Source organism: Choristoneura fumiferana, chromosome 19 (assembly GCF_025370935.1).
Source record: "Choristoneura fumiferana chromosome 19, NRCan_CFum_1, whole genome shotgun sequence".
In the NCBI taxonomy this organism is placed as follows: Eukaryota; Metazoa; Arthropoda; class Insecta; order Lepidoptera; family Tortricidae; genus Choristoneura; species Choristoneura fumiferana.
Window position 1 is genome coordinate 7,418,249 of NC_133490.1, and position 19,535 is coordinate 7,437,783.

The 19,535-nt window shown below is 38.4% G+C and overlaps 1 protein-coding gene across 7 annotated transcripts in view; it reads left to right on the forward strand.

Annotated features, from left to right (window-relative positions):
* Positions 1–19,535, forward strand: part of Cirl (Calcium-independent receptor for alpha-latrotoxin) — a 157,230-nt gene that overhangs the window by 131,512 nt on the left and 6,183 nt on the right. For 3 of the 7 annotated variants that reach the window (XM_074102764.1, XM_074102763.1, XM_074102766.1), the window contains exons 2-21: positions 7,149–7,338; positions 9,958–10,064; positions 10,540–10,751; positions 11,100–11,256; positions 11,513–11,647; positions 11,908–12,049; positions 12,333–12,490; positions 12,633–12,740; positions 12,852–12,982; positions 13,192–13,351; positions 13,581–13,748; positions 14,300–14,422; positions 14,685–14,869; positions 15,180–15,307; positions 15,600–15,825; positions 15,945–16,110; positions 16,482–16,696; positions 17,154–17,251; positions 17,755–17,923; positions 18,497–18,715. In XM_074102764.1, the coding sequence (XP_073958865.1) occupies positions 7,149–7,338; positions 9,958–10,064; positions 10,540–10,751; positions 11,100–11,256; positions 11,513–11,647; positions 11,908–12,049; positions 12,333–12,490; positions 12,633–12,740; positions 12,852–12,982; positions 13,192–13,351; positions 13,581–13,748; positions 14,300–14,422; positions 14,685–14,869; positions 15,180–15,307; positions 15,600–15,825; positions 15,945–16,110; positions 16,482–16,696; positions 17,154–17,251; positions 17,755–17,923; positions 18,497–18,715 (3,197 nt within the window). The remainder of the gene's footprint in view (positions 1–7,148; positions 7,339–9,957; positions 10,065–10,539; positions 10,752–11,099; positions 11,257–11,512; positions 11,648–11,907; positions 12,050–12,332; positions 12,491–12,632; positions 12,741–12,851; positions 12,983–13,191; positions 13,352–13,580; positions 13,749–14,299; positions 14,423–14,684; positions 14,870–15,179; positions 15,308–15,599; positions 15,826–15,944; positions 16,111–16,481; positions 16,697–17,153; positions 17,252–17,754; positions 17,924–18,496; positions 18,716–19,535) is intronic. The other 4 variants (XM_074102767.1, XM_074102761.1, XM_074102765.1 and 1 more) reach the window with 3 other exon arrangements.

The following is a 19,535-nucleotide window of genomic DNA, read 5'->3' on the forward strand; positions in this document are numbered from 1 at the left end:
CAAAGTTTACCTTTTTAGTGCATATTTATTTACGAATGCGTCAGTAAATAAGTACATTGCATTGCTTAGCTAAAGAAATAATTTAACTTCAAGACCATCCATTCTTTAATAAAGACTACCTTATAACGCCACAATAAATGACAACTTACCTACTTATTTACTAGCATCCAACGGTTGGCCACAACTTTCATAACGTCGACTTGCATACTTACATTATAAAATTTGCAAAGTAAAAACTTTAAAAATTTAAGTACATTTGTATCCAATGCCACTAGTTATTTTAACGTAAGTAAACACACACTTAGATATTTATAGGTACGACATAAACCTACATAATAAATCTATATTTAGTAACACTCGGCTATCCTTTCATATTCCGTTAGCAAACCTTCCATTAGGCCCCCAGCCCTTCGAAAACACCTCGCAAATTGTTTTTCTACCCTCTATAATAACTGGTTGGACATCTTTCATAAATACATCTACCCTAACATGACCAGCAATTTTGCTTGTTTTTTTAAGTAATTTAAATTACATTTTTACGTAATCTTTAATATCGGCGCAAAGTGCAGTTTTGCGTGCTAGTCGCTGCATTATGGTTTGTTTCACTAGGTTAGTAATTTGCTAGATTTTTATATGATTTATAAACGACCAATATGACCTAGAAATCGATGTTATTAAGGTACTGAATTTTTGTCAGATAAACAGAATACGCTGTATTACGAACAGTAAATCAATCCCGATCTGCAATTCTTTTGGTGTTGCAGTTGTCTATGGGCTGAGTTTTCTTAATTTGCTACTTAGGAGTAGGTTCTACCGCCGAAATGTGTCAAACTATTTTGAATCATGACAGAGAAAGTAGTATTGGCAGTGACCGTAAGACAGAAAGAGATTTCACTTCATTCTCAGTGCCGCGCCGTTGCGTCTAATGTTACTACATTTTTTCACTGCGGAGGCATATCTAAAGTTCTAAATCTTTGATCTGTGTTCTCAGTTTTACCGTTCAGTTTTGACCTAATCTCAAGGGAAACAATATAAGTTCTAGAAAGACTAACCCCACGAGTATCTTTATTTACTGTATAATAAGCATATTAAAACCAATAACGAGCTTCACGCGTGTCAACCAACAAGCCTTACCTGTAATTTAAAGATAATTACAGCGACAAGGACTTCTTAATTTTACGTTTAAAAGACCGTTTAGCGACTGTCATATCTAATTCAATAAATGCCTTGAATTGTCAAAATTGGAGACGGTTTTAGTGGGGTTATTTTAAGATATTGATTATAGTGTATAATCATAAGACTTCGGGTACCATTATAAACGTTTGGTTCCGCGTATTCTTGTAAATTTTAATCAGTGAGGTAGACGTCCGAGTGATAGTCACTGTAGCAATAGTTGTCATCTTTAATAAAGATGAAAACTTGGTGCCATCTATTGGGCATTAACCGTGTCAAACACTAGGACATTTTATCTTATATAAATTAAAGTATTTGGCAATAATTTTTGTTTTTCATGATTATAACTGCACGTAAAACCAAGATATGTTTGCTTTATCCTCTGTTAATAATATTTTCAGTCCGCTCCAATACAACGAATATTCGTCTTTACGAAAATTTTAATACTTTTTATGGCCACATTTACGCAAAATATATCATTACAATAATATCAGATACACTCATCGACATATATGTACCTTACGGCACTAGACTGGCTGTTTGGAACAAAACGCGCGGCGCATCAATCATCAATATTAAGTACCTACTTTGACACAACCCCCGTCACGGACGTCAACAGGCTGTAGTGAACTGTTCACAAAACCGCGCTGTGAACTGTTTTTGTGCGCCGTTTTGGTTTAAGAAACATGCAGTCTTACAAAGATGTCAATGGATACACTAGTAAATTTGTTTTCTATTACTATTACTTACTTAGTTTGAAGAAATTGATGTCCTGAATGTTGTGTGTAACTGTAGTGTTAATTGGCATTAGAGAGCACTGTTGCCCTCTCTCACGTCAGATCTAGTGGCCTTTTACGACAGCCACGGGAAGAGATTGGTCCGTCCTATTCCTATTCCAAAACCGGGCACGGCACTGTTCTAGAACCGTTGCTAAAAAGGTTACATAGAAACACTGAAAATATTGTCAACTACGCAACAACAATGCGAAGAAATTGGAAAGCGAAAATTACTCACCTGTCACGAATGAACAGTACCTTAAATTAATTTGCAAAATTTAATTTTGTCGCTATTGTTTCGTACCATTTATGAGTTTTAAGCAATGTTTCAAGTTATAATAACAAGTTGGGCGCGGCTTATCGTTAATCTGCCGGAATTAAACCGGTCCGGTGCTTTTTGATTAATAGTCCGGTCTCCATACGATTGTTGCAAGCTGAAAATATTTACGTTTTTTTTTGTGGTCTATTCTACAGCCGAGCGTGTATGTTTGATACAACCTCAAACTTCAAGGGTAGTTAGTGATGGCCCTAATAATCACACTTTATTATGTTTTAGTAAAAAATGTAGACTTATTTTCCTTATAACATAAATTAGCATTTAGCACGCAATGTATCACTACGTGATACTGCTTGGTTTTTATTCAAAACGCCGCACTTGTTAACCTGACAGCTGTCACAGAACCACAGGGCGGCCACGCCGTACAAAATACGCGTTCTTGAATCTACATAGGCACGACGACGTCTGTACACGCGTCAATGTGTACGTAAGCTGCACAGGGCTGACTATTGCAAAACCGTATAATACTATAAATGCTACCAATGACATTTAAAGGTACTCATATGTAGGTATGGCTTAGATATGTGCAAATAAATGTTATCGTTAATCTTACCTATTTCGAGGGTATTCTAGCAAAATAGAATAAGTGCAATTTTTTTTAAGTTACATACATAGGCATACTCAATGTTTTCTGCTTTATTTATCTAACAAAACCGTATAAAAAATAAATATTGTGCACTTATCCGGTTCTGCCAGAATATCCTCGATTTATTTAAACCTACTTAAAATGTGTCTGTCTGCGTATTTTAAGCATTATTATTTTCAATTACAATAGATATACGTCTACAAACTTAAAATAATTATTCGGTAGGTAGTTATTTCATGTATTAATCGCGTTAATTTCAGAAATCACTATTTATTTAGAAAAAGGAAGTAGGTAGGTTACCGTTACGATTTCGCAAAATTATTGCTCCCGAACTTAGTGCCGTGCGGCCGACATACATCGCGTCGCGCACCCGACTGCTTTCCTGCGGTTTTCCTGCAATCTGCGCTTGAAAGGTGGGGTAACTCGAACCGGTGCGGGCGGAGCGTGGCCATTCTGTACGTTAGTACTATTATATATTCTGTGACAGAACGCTTCTCTCGTAGGTACCAAATTATTATACCTACGCATTACATTGCCGCTCAAAAAAATTCAAAAATTGATTACGCTCTAGTACAGGGATGGGGAACTTTTCCCTGCGCGTGCCAATATATACTGACGAAATATATTGTTGCATTTTTGGCTATGTTATTTACTGAAACAAAAATATTGATATGTATTTTCTGAAACACTTATTTGGCCTTCGCCAATGAGATTGAAATTTTGTAACAATACGAAGTCTTCTCTTGATTTTTGTTTGATGGTCGCAGGCCGGATTTCAAGCCTTCGCGGGCCGGTGATGGCCGCAGTTTCCCCATCCCTGCTCTAGTAGTTAATTCTAATCTAACAATTTCTTTTAATATCGGTTTACAGCACTTAAATCTACGGCTGGTTACAATTTGAGGCTATATCAACGATACACGCTTTGTAGCAGGCTATTCGGGCTGTTTCGGACATTGGTACTGGTGACTGTGCCGTCATGACTATTTTTCTATACTAAAGACGATAAACAAGCATGCTGCAAGCATTGAATTAAAAATTCTGATGTAAAATCTATAACCACCCTTACGGGCGTTCATTCAAATTTGACTCACCCAACCTAAGATTGGTTCTTGGAGTCTTTTTGTATTTTTTATTTCAACTCCAAATTTTGTTACTTCTACGGTCATCCCGCAAAATCCATATCGAAAATACAAACTGAAACATAGGTGCACAGAAAAACCAGAAAAAGAGACCAGCCCTGGGAATCGAACCCAGGTCCTCAGCATTCCGTGCTGCGTGCTATACCACTACACCACCAATAGACAGGAGTACAGACACAATTTTCTCCTATGCACCACATATCTCAGCTTGTTTTGTTTCTTTTCTGGTTTTTCTGTGCATCTATGTTTCAGTTTGTATTTTCGATACTCACCCAACCGTCGGCTGAAATATTATAAATGCGAAAGTGTGTGTGTTTGTATGTTTGTATGATTGTATGTTAAAATAAAATACTCTCTATAACGAGCCAATCTCATAGGTCATTAGATCTCTCGTAATCCCGTAATTTTCCATACGAATTTCCATACGAATTTCCGTAAGTTTCCATACGAATTGGCATCGCTGAAAAATATTTAACGTTGCTAGATGATTTACCATGCACTTTTGTCTCGGATAAAAGTACAATTGTTACATTGCCTCTTACGCGATAAAGCGCTGCACTGGTTATTGGAAATCTCTAGAACAATGACGGTCGAGAATTTAAGTGGCCATTATTGTTTCTTTACCCCCTAGCTTATTGTAAATACCCATTTTGTATAACTTATATTATGTGACGTTTTAGCATCTGGCTAGTTGGTTTTCCATGTCGTTATTATCACCAGAAAAGCTTTCTGTCTATATCATCATCATCTCAGCCGTAGGTCGTCTGCTGTTGGACGTAGAGGCCTTAAAGTCAAAGTCAAAGTCAAAATATCTTTATTCAATTTAGGCTATAACAAGCACTTATGAATGTCAAAAAACTCCCCTCCCTCCAGACCTCCCTACAGACCTCCAGTTGCTTCGGTTGGAAGCAGTCTGCATCCATTTAAAAGTATCCAAATAAGCATTCAAATTATCAACTCTTCAGTTTGATAAAATGTATAAAATTTATTCATTGTGTATCTTCCATAAAGAAATATTTGATGGTACATTTAAAAAAACTCAACGTAACCTAACTTGTTTATAGAAATTTTATCATTATAAATACTGATTTTATTACCATTCTTATCATACCAAATAATTATATTAGAGGTATGCGTCCATATTCTGCTAGTCTCCCCTTATGATTATTTAATAACGCTAGCAAAACAATCGATTCTATTGTTCTTTTTGATCGATGGCCGTGTCCTCATGGATTACCTTCGGGGTCAAGCACCCTCCTTATCTACCCTCGAATAATCCAATTAAACATCGAACGTAACAACGTTCAGAATCCATTTACAGGTCTAATATCAAGCACTGGAACCGAGACAAAAGGAAAAAACTGACGACTCAGCTTTCCACAATCAATTTCAGAACGATTCATCAATTGAGAATACTAGCGCAATCTTAATATTGAGTCGAAACAAATGCGCATTGTATAACGACGCGTTATTACGGTCAGCTTCAAGTTTCGCCCGTATTTGGCACGCAGTGGAAGCATCAATAAGATTTCCATTTGCTGCAACTTGCGTAGACGGGATGCCGGAGTAGCGGGGGTGCATATTGTGAGTTTCTCGAATAATAAATCTGACCAAATTAATGGTGGCACTGACAGATCGTTTACGCGTTTTTGCTACGTCATAACTTGTAATAGGCAGGGGTAACATACAACGTTGCAGCGGATTCTATTTCGCAATTTATTTTCCAAGGGATCGCAGAACTAGTAAAGAAATAAAAAGTTTTTGGTAAAAAAAAATTGTACAAGCTTTTTCTGCCGACTGTACTTCTTGTTGACTGTACTTGTATTGCCACCCAAACTACATTTGCATACCAAATTTCCAGTCGATAACATTAACCGTTGAAGAGTTCCGTCCTGTGAAGACGATCCTGGCCGAACTACCAGAATGCCACTACCAGATTATTGTATTGTCACGCAATTTACATAAGAATACCAAATTTCAAGTCAATACAACTACTAGAAGTTGGTCAAATTTAACTTGCAAGATTCAATTACAGACAGACAGACAGCCACACAACGGGACAGGTGAAACTAAATAAAAGCTTGTAAAATAAGAAAGAAGAAAGAAACAACATTTTACAAAAAAAAAAAATATATAACCCGCAAAGTAACGCTTGATTGATCCAATAAATTAAAGAAAAAGAAAAACGGAAATCGAGACAAATTTTGTCACGAAATGGTCCCAACTCAGCATGATGTCAACCTTGCGGCCGACGCTGGTCTTCCGTTGGAACCTTGAGAAATAAAAATGTCATCCATTTTATTTCTTTTGAGAACGAGTGTCTCTACTTTTCGTCTCTCGTTCAATTATTGTCCGCACTCTTTCGGTTTTCTTTTAGCATTAGGCTAGTGTCAGTAAATAATCAGACACGTATTTTGTTTTTTTTGTCAATTAAACAAATAACGATGAAGATAATTATAGCCAGTTAACTTTTCTCGTAACGTAACGGTGTAACACTTTTCAACCGACTTCAAAAAAGGAGGAGGTTGTGAATTCCTCTGTATGCTTTTTTTTGTATGTTTGTTACGCGATAACTCCACCAATTGTGGGCCGAACATAAAAAATATTTTTGTGTTCTAAAGGACATACTTCTGAGGTGATCCAATTGTCACCAAATCAGGACCTTAGAGAAATCGAAGGCAACCCTCAAATTTTATAAGCATATCTATAGCGATTTTGGCATTTTTCACACCAAGTCAAGTATTTACATTCAGAAAGTATCATTTGGTGAACTGGGCCTGATGAAGAAGACCGTGGGTCTGGTACCCTGTTATAAAATAATATAACTTTGCCGTGTTTGGGCTTAATGGAATCGTTGTGAGATGCCTTTGGCTACAAATCACAAAAATCATGAAAAAAATATTTTTTTTTACAAAAAATGGAACGACCTTGTCAAAACATAAAATAAATCTCCTATATTTTCTGACAGTGTTACTGACGGGCTAAATCTAATATTATTTTTATACCAAAAAGAAACGGCCCAATTATAAATGCGGAATTCAATTCATGATGGTTAATTTTGTAGATAAAAGGTATCTTGTCCATCAATCTGACAGTTTATAAAATAACAGCCTTCTAACCATCTCTTTTGTTCACAGAGCCTCGGTACGAGACAGCATACGCGTGCGAAGGCAAGACCCTGAAGATAGGCTGTGGCGAAGGCTCGGTCATCCACCTCATCAGAGCCAACTATGGGCGGTTCTCCATCACCATCTGCAATGATCATGGGAACACGGACTGGAGCGTCAACTGTATGTCCACGAGGAGCTTACGGGTTTTACATAGCAGGTAAGAAACTTACCCCGTCTTTCACCATTCATTTCATTGATTAATTTTATGTGACGGATATCTGTGCTGCCGTCTCTGTTTCATCATGTCAGCCGAAAGACGTCCACTGCTGGACATAGGCCTCCCCTAAGGCTCTTCACTCAGGCCGGTCTTGTGCTTTCCGCATCCACCGCGATCCCGCGATCTTAACCACGTCTCTGTTTGTTTTATCTGTGAGTTCAACTTTATCTGTGAGACATTAGGTTTTAAATTTCGATGTCAATTTTTGTTGTATGGTGGGTCGCAGGAGGTTGTATATATTTTCTTTAGTGTAATTAAATTTTAGATAGTTATAGTTCCTGTATTATTTTTGGAACTTAGTGACTGTTTACGGAGGGGGGCGTTGCTACCTGCGACACAGTTTTTAACTTCTGCGGGTGACATCGTTTTTCATTTTTGTAATGTACCAAATTGTTACAGTTCCAAATAAAAGTTTTTTTTTGTCCTAATAGACGGCGTCACATTTATATGTCACAAAATGTATCAATGAGTGGTGAAACAGGCCCTTAAAGTCAAAATAAAAGTAGGTGAACTATACAGCAAAGCTGCTAGTCCTATGGCAATATTCGCAATAGGCTTGAACCCTAAAAACTAAAAATATTATAAGTACGTCAAATTTAAAAAAAATATCGGACATGTATTTTTACTTTTGTCAATAAAAAAAAATACCTGGGCGACCGAGCTTCGCTCGTGCGAAAACTCGATAACAAGCGTTTTCCCAGTGCTCGTTTAAAGGTAAGGTGATTTTTTGTTCGATTGACAAAAGCAAAAATAAGTGTCCGATATTTTTTGGTAATCTAACTGAATAAAAAAAAATGTTTTTTTTTAACCAGGAATCTGCTCAATTGTAAACGTAGATTACGATGGTATTTTTTATGACGTATGATGATTTATATTCAATGCAAAACTACAAAAATTAAACGATTCAAAAAACTATTACGATACGGTTGTGAGGTTGTGTGTATTAAACTCAGAGGAGTTGCATGCGAAGAAATATCTTAGTCACGCTTCTCATATCATAAACTAGAATTTACTTAGCAAAATTGTTCTTCCCACTTCTTTGTAGGTACATGCAAAACTGAAATACGTCGGAGTTTTAATAAATCGATATTTTTCGCATTAAGTTTTACGACAGTCATATTGTATTTGTTTTGAAAATTCACCCCATGATAGTGTTATTCTTTTCACTACATTTGTCATAATCAGTTCAGTAGTTACGGCGTGCTAGGGGAACAAAGACATTTGGCTACTTTTTCGCCGAGACAAAGGTCGTTAGTTGGTACAATATTTTTGCATTTTTTTTTAACATAGGTAATTATAGAGAGACGTGAAATTATAATGTTTCTACTTTCGTGATTTTCATTCATAAATTTATGTACTACCAATTCGGAAACCTTGAACGCAAAATATTTACAAAATTGCACAGTTCGAAGTTCTAGAGCCATTGCAGCAAAAGTGGCCCAAACGTGGAGATACTTCTAGAAACATTTTCTGGTAATTATAACTGTAAGGTTCATTGACTTTTTGTAGCACTTTCTCTTTTATTCCCGATAATTTGATAATGGATAAAATAAGTAACTAAATACGCAATGGAGTTTGGTGTGGTTTTAAATTAGAATTTATGTCATTGCTTTTTTTTTAATTACACCCGTGTTAAGCTGGGATATGACGCTATGAAAACTAAGTCCATCTTATATCGAAGTTGACCTAACTATCATACGAGTACAAAATATGTGTCACATACACTTCCAATTCAGTTTACTAAAACGCCCTAATTTTCTACTCATCTGAGCTAACCATTAGGCTAACATCAAACCGGAAAGTGTGAAAATTTCCCAAAACGAAACACCCCGACAGCAAGTTTATTGGGTTAGCCCCCGAGATTGCCAATAAAGACATGCGTGCTGCCAACATGCAAAATGCAAATGACTGGCAAATTGATGTTTCTAATGCTAACACGGACAGGGGCCGTTTAAAAACGGGAACGTTTAGGATGATGAGGTTTAAATTGATGAGAAAAATGAGATGAAAAAAGTAAACATTAAAAACTCGTTCTGAATTGATTGAAGTAGGCTTTATTTTGAGGTGGTCATGCCAATAAACTACTAACTAGACAGCTAACAGCGCGAAACATATTTAGTTACGTAAAAACTTGTTCACAAAGACGTATTTAGAAGAGAATATTGTAACGGTCCTCTCTACGGTATTTATGACAGGTAGGTTATTATGCCTACCAAATTTCTAATCTTCGGTGGTTAAGGCTGTGCATGTCAGTTAGCAACAGTATCTAATCTACCAACTGTTTACTAGATAGATGTACATCTCTTGAAGTATTTGAACCTGTTGTGGGGTGCAATCCAGCAGATAGCTCATCTGACGGAAGAAACCGCTCATGGATACCCGTAACAAAAATAGAATTACACGTGAACTTCCTTTTCTTAAAGAAAATAGCAGGCTCTTCAACCTAGAAACGTTGGCGGTACAAATGTTTCCAAAAATTTAACATGAGTGGTTAAGTTCCGCAATGACCGGATTGTAGTATATCTACGCCAACATAATGTGTTTTTATTATATTTGCAGATGTAGTATGCACCAAAACTGCAGTATATTGGCGAGCACGAGCATGTTCGGTGACCCGTGCCCGAACACGCTCAAGTACTTGGAGGCGCATTACCAGTGTGTGCCTGGTAAGTTACCACATTACCTAAATAAAGAGTTTTTAGATCATTATTTTTGATCACTTCAACGGCTAAGTACATAACTGATAACAAAGATTTTTTGACAACATTAAATATCTTTACATCAACCTTTGTAATTTTGATGTTATACTTACTCTTTTACTATAAGTTTTTTTTCTGGATTAAGTATGTTCTCTTTTCCACAACATACATTTTGTCTTTACTTTCCAAGTAACTAATAAATGCGAAATACGCCGCCCATCATCATCGTTAGCATCATATCACCCGTAGGACGTTCATCCTTGGACATGCCTCTCCCATAGACCTCCAGTTGCTTCGGTAGGAAGTGTGCTCCATGCAACCGAACCTATGGATGGACCCTACCCAACTGCACTTTAATTGGTATTAACCAGTCCAACCAATAACGGTGGATAACTAGTACATCGTGAGCTCTGCGATAACCTGTAAACTTGTTTCCTTCCAGCATCAACGACCAGCACAACAAATCGACCATCACCGCCTTGGCTGATCACATCGCAGCCCACCGTGTGGAGGTCGACAAATCCACCCATACCAAAAAGTCCAGTCCAGACCCAACAAAATGAAAGGAAGAAGCCAACAGTCATTACACCACCAACGTTCAGGCCGCATATCACGCTACCACCTGAAGTCAAGTTAGGAGATGTTGCATCTAAGGTGAGATATACTATTTCTGAGATTTTATTGGCGCAGTCGGTATGCTCAAACCGAGAGGTTTTTCTTTTTTTTTGCAAAGAAGGTACGCCTAATGCATTCATTGTGGTCCACTAATTTTTAACTACATTTTATAGGAGGGTAAATTGAGCTGTCTTCCAATCTAGACTATTAGCACTAAGCAGAGATTAGTAGATAGTATATAAAAAATATTTAAATAACATCACCATTCATCTGTTTATAGATACCATTTAACCATCTATCTTGATAAAAATTAATTTATTGATTATAAAACACATCGTACAAAATAACTTGCAAATGAAGAAGTATTTACTACTATAAATTTCCCAGAAGACCACAACACGGCAACCAGACTCATCGTCAGAGAGAGAGCCTCAGCAGCCGCCAAAGGATAGTTTACCCGAGGTGCCAGAAGAAATCCCGAAGGCTGTGGAACCAGAGAACCGGCCGAGGAATGACAAACCTAGCAAAGAAAAGGAGGATGATGGTATCTAAAACTTTACTTTAATATCAGATAGCGTAATAAAATGTTGTCTCATTCATGGATTGTTGTTTAAACAATAATCTTGTCTTCTTATGCTTAGAAATTGAGCCATATAAGTGTAATTTGATAATCATTTTCTTAAATAAAACATTGTGTTTTTCAAGGACTAAGCGACTGCTGCAATTTTAGTGTCAATGTTATTCGTTTTTTCTAAAAGAATATTAGACTGTCTCATTTATAACTGTGTACTTTCCAACAGTTGTTACAGATGAAAATCCTCACTGGCCAGTTAAAGATGATGATTCAGATTCGACAGCATCCGTTCATGATCCGCCTAAAGATAATCCTCTACCAGATCTAGATCCTGTTGATGACCTATTTGGTAAGAGATTCTGTAAGTTGTTTTTTTTACTTATCAATTCCATTTCATTGAAGAATCAATAGGAAAGGGATCAACATAAAAATCTTGGACTTCTTTAAGTTGGCTACGAACTATACTGAAGTTCATTTAAATATAATTTTGCAGCATCATCTGATGTACTTATTTCACTGACCAACTTACGCAGTTACCCGTCACATAAATGACATTCCATTACTTTTGATGTATTTAGGATCATACAATAAGCCTTATTAATAATCCCACTCCTTTTACAGCTACCATTGCTACACCCAACCTTGGATGGAGGCCTTATTGTCCCCAAGTAAACGCTCGAGGTCTTCATTGGAACTGGACACTGGCTGGCACTTACGCAGTCCAACCATGCCCTGGTGGCGCCACTGGACTTGCTAGATGGAAGTAAGTGTTACACTTTTTTCTAAACCTTTCTCTAAAAGACGCGAAGAATCAATCAGCTGAACCCAAACTTTGCTGATCTAAAAAGACACGAGAAAATAGCTACCAGCGACCAAGTGTTGTTGGTTTTCCGTCTTATATAAAATGACACGATCAAGCTAAGCCTCGATGCGTTTCGTGCTCAAATAAGAGGCCTCATCAGAAAAATAGAAATCGACCGGTTTTTGTAATATTAGCCGGTGGCGTACTTTTCAATCACTCCTTAAAATTTATATATTGCTTTTAGATGCACTCTGACGCCTATTCATCATACTGAAGAAGATCGGCCGCGAAGACGAGGAGCTGGTCTACAATCTGGAGAGAATTACCACGACCTGGGACTAGAGCCTAGTGATAGGCACCTGCAGCTCATGAGAAGGCTTGGCTCTGAAGCCTTACTCAAAGGTATGTAAAACACAGTAACTCGCATATTGAGGAGAATTTGAAAGTTTCTAGAGCTAATTCATGCCAGACCCCTTTATAGTTCTGGAAAATGATCGCAATGACTTCATTTTGTTTATTGATGATGATGATGATGACATTGCAGGTCGTGACGGAGATTCTGCTGAACATATGATAGACTATCGCAGCGTTAATTTACCTGATGCACTAGCTTCAAGTCTGAACCCAGTCTCTAGTCCTGATCTTACATACAGTGAGTTTTAAATTCACCTTTGTGCTATTTTGTTAACTTCAACCATTTCCGCTTCATTAGTATGTAAATTTCATAGTGATAATAAAGTATCTAATGGTGATATTTTTGCAGGCGACGCTTTACCAGAATGGCATGGTCTGACACCAGATTTGAGCGAGTGCCGATCCGTTTGGCTGAACAGCTTAGAAGCCAGAGTGAGGGAAGGAGAGTCACTCCTCAGCATTAGTAATGACTTGGCACAGGTAAGCTTGCATCTGATACTTTCCAAAGACCATATGTTTTTAATACTTAATGTTGATCAACATGGTGATTTAAACTAAGATAGTAACATTGTCTTACATGGAATTAGGACTGCCTTTACACCATCAAAATTAGTGATAGAGGGATCTACGCAGTTTTTTTTTTTACTTGATTCCCAAAATAATCTTCATTCTTGTCAATACAACCACAGGTTACATCATCAAAGACGCTATACGGCGGTGACATGATGACGACGACAAGTATAATGAAGAAGCTGGCACAGCGCATGTCGCAAAATGTACAGACGTTTCCAGACCCGAAACAGAGAGAGGCCATCGTGACTGATATGCTGCTTGGAGTAATTAAGACTGGTAAGTTACATTGATTTCGACCTTGCAGAGAGAAGAAACCATTACGATTTTTTGGTGTTAAATTTTCTTGGTAAAGTATGTGTAGCTTTCTCGTCCGCTAGGACTTAAACATGAAATACTACTAATTACGGTTATTAGCTATTGCGGATTTTATTTTGATTATATTCTTGTTGCTAACGATGTATTAGGTACCCTAGTTTTTTTATAACACTTCTCCCATTTTCTTCAGGATCGAACCTTCTAGAAGAAAGCCAGCGCGCGTCCTGGGCAGACCTGAGCGCGGAAGCTCAAAACCGTGTCGCAAGCGCACTGCTCACTCAACTCGAAGAAAACGCCTTCCTATTGGCTGATGCCGTCACCAAGGAAAAGACTATACTGCAGATCGTTAAGAATATTTGTAAGTGTGAACAATAGTTCGGTAATGGTAACTGTAGAAAGAGGAGTTGGTACTCATGGGCAGTGGTGTTCGTTTCCCATCAGATGACCCGCTTGCTCGAGTGCCCTCGCTCTCACAATAAAAAAAATTTGAAGTAGCCTATCGCAAGATACCTACTTACTTACTACCGGGCGCAGTGACCCGAAGTGTCTTGATATCCAACACCAGACTACGCCACGCTTCATTATCTTAGGCCAGTTCTTGCCAGCTTTTAACCCTGAGATAAAAAAGATCTCGCAAAATATGTTAGCATAAATGATATCCGAAGTAACTCCTCAACATAAACTGATTCATGTTGTCTCAAATAAGCAAGCATAATAAAAAGACAATACACAGTACACCTTCTACGAACATTTGATCCATTTGCATGAATTAGTTTAAAATTTTGAAATTAGCAGATTTTACCAAGTTTCTTTTTACCGCTTTCTGTACCGCATGTGCTGATTCATAGACTATTACGACAATTGCAACCTTATCTAAACAGCTGTTTAACGTATTTTTTTCATCTTCAGGTCTTTCGGTCAGGGTACTAGAAGTAAAGAACGTGGAAGACGAGACGTTTCCATCCATCATCGCTCAAGAGCAGTGGAAAGCTTCTGAGGACACCATCACCATTCCCAAAGCTGCTTTACTAGGTATGCAATTTGACTATAACTACACGGCTTTACTCTGACACGAGGCCTAAACTACTAACACCTCTACGGAAAGATTCTAAACGAATAAAAAACTGTTAGGTTTCATGCGAAAATTTGAAAACTAGCTCCAACCACCGTTAAATCTCAGTGACAGCAATAGGATATTATTTAGACTCTTCGGCTACGGAATACTGAAGAATTCTCTAAATTCTTTCCCTTCCTAAGGAAAATACTAAATTGCATAACTAACTTTCATTTTCAGATAACCGTCAAAACGACCTGGTCCGCATCGTGTTCTTTGCCTTCGACCGTCTGGAGCAGATCCTGCCCCCAACCTTTGGCAAGAGTCCGCAGTTCGCCGCCTTCTCCTCTGACCCTTCTTCTTCCACCACCAGCCTCAACTCGGAACGGGAGAAGAGGAATATCACCAGGGTTTTGAATTCTAAGGTAAGGATAGAGATTAGGAAATACTCTTCTTTATTTTTTCGGGCTATGTATATTTGTTTTGTAACATGCATGTGTCCTGCAGCGGGCTAAAAATTGTGTTTATCTGGACTGGCAAGAACGTAAAACCATTTCTGTCCCTCTAGATTAGTTCTAATTTCAAGTGTCTGTCGACAGTGTAGCGACTTAGAAGAAGTTATTAGTTATATGATCCCGGTCGAACGAAACCAAGTCTCAAATTGGGTTTCCAGCTATTCATCGTGTTAATCTTGTTCGTATTACAATTGTCCTTAAGCATTTGTCATTTTCACAGGTGATATCAGCCAGCCTGGGTAATGGGCGGCACATCCAGCTCTCACAGATGGTGCATCTGACCATGAAACATCTGAAGACAGAGAACGTCACGAACCCAGCCTGTGTCTTCTGGGACTATACTTTGCAGTTAGTACAATTCAGGAGTCATTTCTTGGCCTTTTTTGTAAACTGAATATTTAAAAGTTTTAGTCATTATTTAAAAAAATTGATTCCAGGGATTCTTTTCTACTTTTAGTGCTATCATTAATAAGATTAACAATAACGTTAATTACTTTGTTATTATTAATGCTTAAATATCCTCGACACACTGAAGCATCCAATACAACAATATTGTTTAACACTAAGTACTATATTGCTTCGGGTTCTCTTTCTACGTTTACTGCAATTGAATAAACTAATGCACACATTCTCTTAACAGCGGCTGGTCTCCCGAAGGTTGCCACGTTGAGTGGTCCAACAGCACCCACACAGGCTGCGCCTGTTCCCATCTCACCAACTTCGCGATCCTCATGGATGTCCACGGCGTTTCCATCGGAGCCAAGCATGAAATGGCTCTAAGGTTACTGACCTTCATTGGATGCGCCATTTCTGCCGTCGCACTGTTAGCTGCAATCATTGTGTTCCAGTGCTTCAGGAATATGAAGGTTGGTGACGTGGTATTTTCTTTCATAATCTATAAGATGTTTAGTTATCTGATCCTCTACTTTATTTATATCATTGTATTATTCTTCAATAAATAATGTGTTTATTCATACCCTTTCAGTCGGATCGTGTCCTCATCCATAAGAACCTCTGTGCCTGTCTGCTCATTGCTGAAGTAGTCTTCATGCTGGGAATCGATCAGACCCAGGACCGGATTCTCTGCGGCATCATAGCTGGTCTACTGCATTACTTCTTCCTGGCTGCCTTCGCTTGGATGTTTCTTGAAGGTAAGACAGATTAAAAGTACCCTTAGCAGTGTCTTCTGTAGCAAATTGGTAAGAGCGTATGGTTTTCGGCACATTTCTATGTTCATTCATTCTAAGAAGAGGCCTGTGCTCAGCAGTGGGTTGGATGGATACCTAGATTGTCGAAACACCTTAGTGAGATTCTTTATAATTCCTAATAATGATGGTTAGTTAAGGACATAAAATAATTTCGGAGCAGATTGCAAAACCTATTTAATCCTACTGATTTTCTAACCGTGAAAGTTTCTGTGTGTGGGTATGCTTCTCTTTCACGCGTAAACGTCTAGACGGATTTTACATACCACACCACCAACGTTTTCACGAAAAATCTACACAATCTTAACCATTTTCAGGATTCCATCTCTACGCGATGCTAGTAGAAGTCTTTGAGCCGGAGCGACCCCGGGCCCGCTGGTACTGCGCAAGCGCGTATTTGGCGCCCGCTCTGGTGGTGCTGGCGTCAGCAGCGGCCTTCCCAGGAGGCTACGGCACGCCGCAGCATTGCTGGCTGTCCACTGACCGGCTGTTTGTGATGAGCTTCGTAGGGCCAGTGGCCCTGGTGTTAACTGTAAGTTTTTTTTAATAGAATTGCTAACGGGCGAGTCTCTGATCGGAGAAGAGTTAGCCGTAGGGGTCGAAAAGTTCTCGAATGGAGAACGCGGATCGGCAAGCCGTCCGTAATGCGTCCGCCAATGAGATGGACGGATGGCCTGGTTAAAACCGCGTTTTATGCTGGATGCAAGCACCTTCCAACCGATGCAACTGGAGGTCTACCTATTTAGGGGAGGCTTATGTCCAACAGTGGACGTCTTAAGGCTAATATGATGATGATGAAGTCTCTGATGCCAAATTATCCACCGGCAATACCGAGGGCCAGTTCCCAACCTAGAGGGCTAAAATGGAATATAAGTATAGGGAGTGCCAATAATTTTACGGCTGCCTTACTTTACGGTTGACAATGAGAACTTCTTCCATAATCATCAAGCCCTAATTGCTAATAAACAATTTGTTTTTAACATTTTCAGGCGAACTGGATATGCTTGAGCATGGTCATATACATGATGTGCCATCATTCTACAGTCTCCATTAAGGCGAAAGAAAATTCTAAATTGTACAAAATCAGGTAAGTCTACCAAACAACAATTTTATTTTATCAACAATTATTATACCTACTATCATTTGTAATGGCCAGTAACTAGATGAAGGACCTGAATCATCATTGGTAAGTATTATGTCACAGATAAACGTGATACAGTGTCTGTTTGTTCGGACAAAATAAACAGAGACAACATCACAGATATCCCTCACATAAAATTTATCAATGAGTAGCGAAACAGAGCCTAAGAGTACCTGATTTTGGAAGCAGCACTTCTTTGATTACCACAAGAGAGGCCGAGCACAGTATTTTGGTAAATGCTTGCTGACTTTATACTGCTTACTTCCCAATGTAGAGAATAATATGTGCCTAACAGAGGGTAGCGTGCCAACTGTTATTATTGTCCACTTCATACACATTTCATTTCACAGAATCTCTCCAAAGACAGACCTGTAACATAATCAATACTCCCCTGATAATACCAATGCCTAATCACCATGTGTTCTAACAGAATCCTTCTAACATTCCAGGGTCTGGTTGAACAGCTCCCTAGTGCTGGCCTTCCTCCTTGGCCTGACCTGGACTTTCGGTCTGCTGTACTTGAACGAGCAGACGGTGGGCGTGGCTTATGCCTTCACCATCCTCAATTCCCTGCAAGGACTTTTCATCTTTATCTTCCACTGTCTGCAGAATGAAATCGTAAGTACACATTCCGATATTTTATCATAAAGCTTCACCATCATCAACTGTATTTTTTTAGTGCTACTGTGTAAGCTATCTCCCTTCTAAAATTCATCCAACCGTTTAGCGTGTAACAATCGTACTAACTCACATATACAAAGTATCAAAGATCAATTTTTGCATCACGAAATTTATTTTGAAGCATTCACTCGCATCTATTTCCCTCGACAAACAAGAGGAAAGACGGTAGAAAAAACTTTATCGGCAACTCCGTACCGTTCTTTAAAGTATTCTGAACCAGAATCCATACTTGGAAAGTGAAGAGAGTCAAGATTGATGTGTTTGTCAATAGTCATCATCGTCATCATCATATCAGCCATAGGACGTCCACTGTTGGCTTCCCTCATAGTCATAGACCTCCAACAGTGAGCTTTGCTAATCCTAGAGATGAGAGCGAGAGATGGCTGACAAAACCAAACTTTGTCTTAAAAGTACGGTTGTAGAGCGCACAATACGTCGAATACGATACTGTTTGGTTGTATTGCTGTACATGTTGGTGGTGTGCCCTCTAATCATCAAATTAACCCTCAGTTCCAGAAAGAATGCGCTCGTCTCGGCCGCCGGCACCCTTGGCTATCCTGCTGCCTCTACTTCACTGGGCAACCGTCACAGCCAATGCCTCACAACAACGCAGCCACGGCATCGTCTTCTAACCATGTAGACACGAGGCAGGGTTCAGTGAAGAGCAGGAGATACCATCAGAGCGCCGCTGCGGATAGTGAGGACGCTGTTGATCCGAGAGATGTGACGGTAGGTTTGCGAAATGATTTAATGTGATAATGGTGCTCCCACATTGGCTGTTATTAGTGTTATATAACGTTATAAAACATTTGTTTTATTACATTTTATAACAAACTGTAACAATTGGTATACTATGTTATCATGTTATGTAACTGTTAAAATGTTATATAACGATAACATGGTATATAATATATGGTGTTATATAAGATTTTAATACCAACGTAACGTTGTAACAAAAGTTATAAAGTGTTAGACAATGTTATCGTGTTTTATAACGTTATATAACATTTATAACTGCCAATGTGGGAGCACCATAATAGTATACGAAGATGGAATTCCACTAATATGTATTATAAATAAAAAAAGTTTGTAAGTCTGTTTGTTTGTTACCTCAAGACCTAAATCGCTGAACCGATTTAGATGTAATTCGGTACACAGATAGTTTGAGTCCCGGGGAAGGACAAAGGATAGTTTTCTTCCCGGAAAATTACATAGTTCGCGGGATAGCGATAAACGAATTCCACGCAGACGGAGTCGCGGGCAACACACTAGTTTTAATGTAAAGAAAAGACTGACAACAACAACAACAACAACGCTTAACAAGCTTGATTACCGAGTGAACCTGATTAAAAAATTGGTTTTGAATATCAACAAGAACTAGCTATCAACAAAGTACCTATTCGTCAGTTCGCAAGGGTTATTTATAGCTATTTATGCTAAATATATCATTCACAATCAAGAAACAATTTATCTCATAAATTTGTAAGAATAACATATTTTTTAATAGTTGTAATGCATGTTAATATAGAGCCGCATTCACATTTATCTG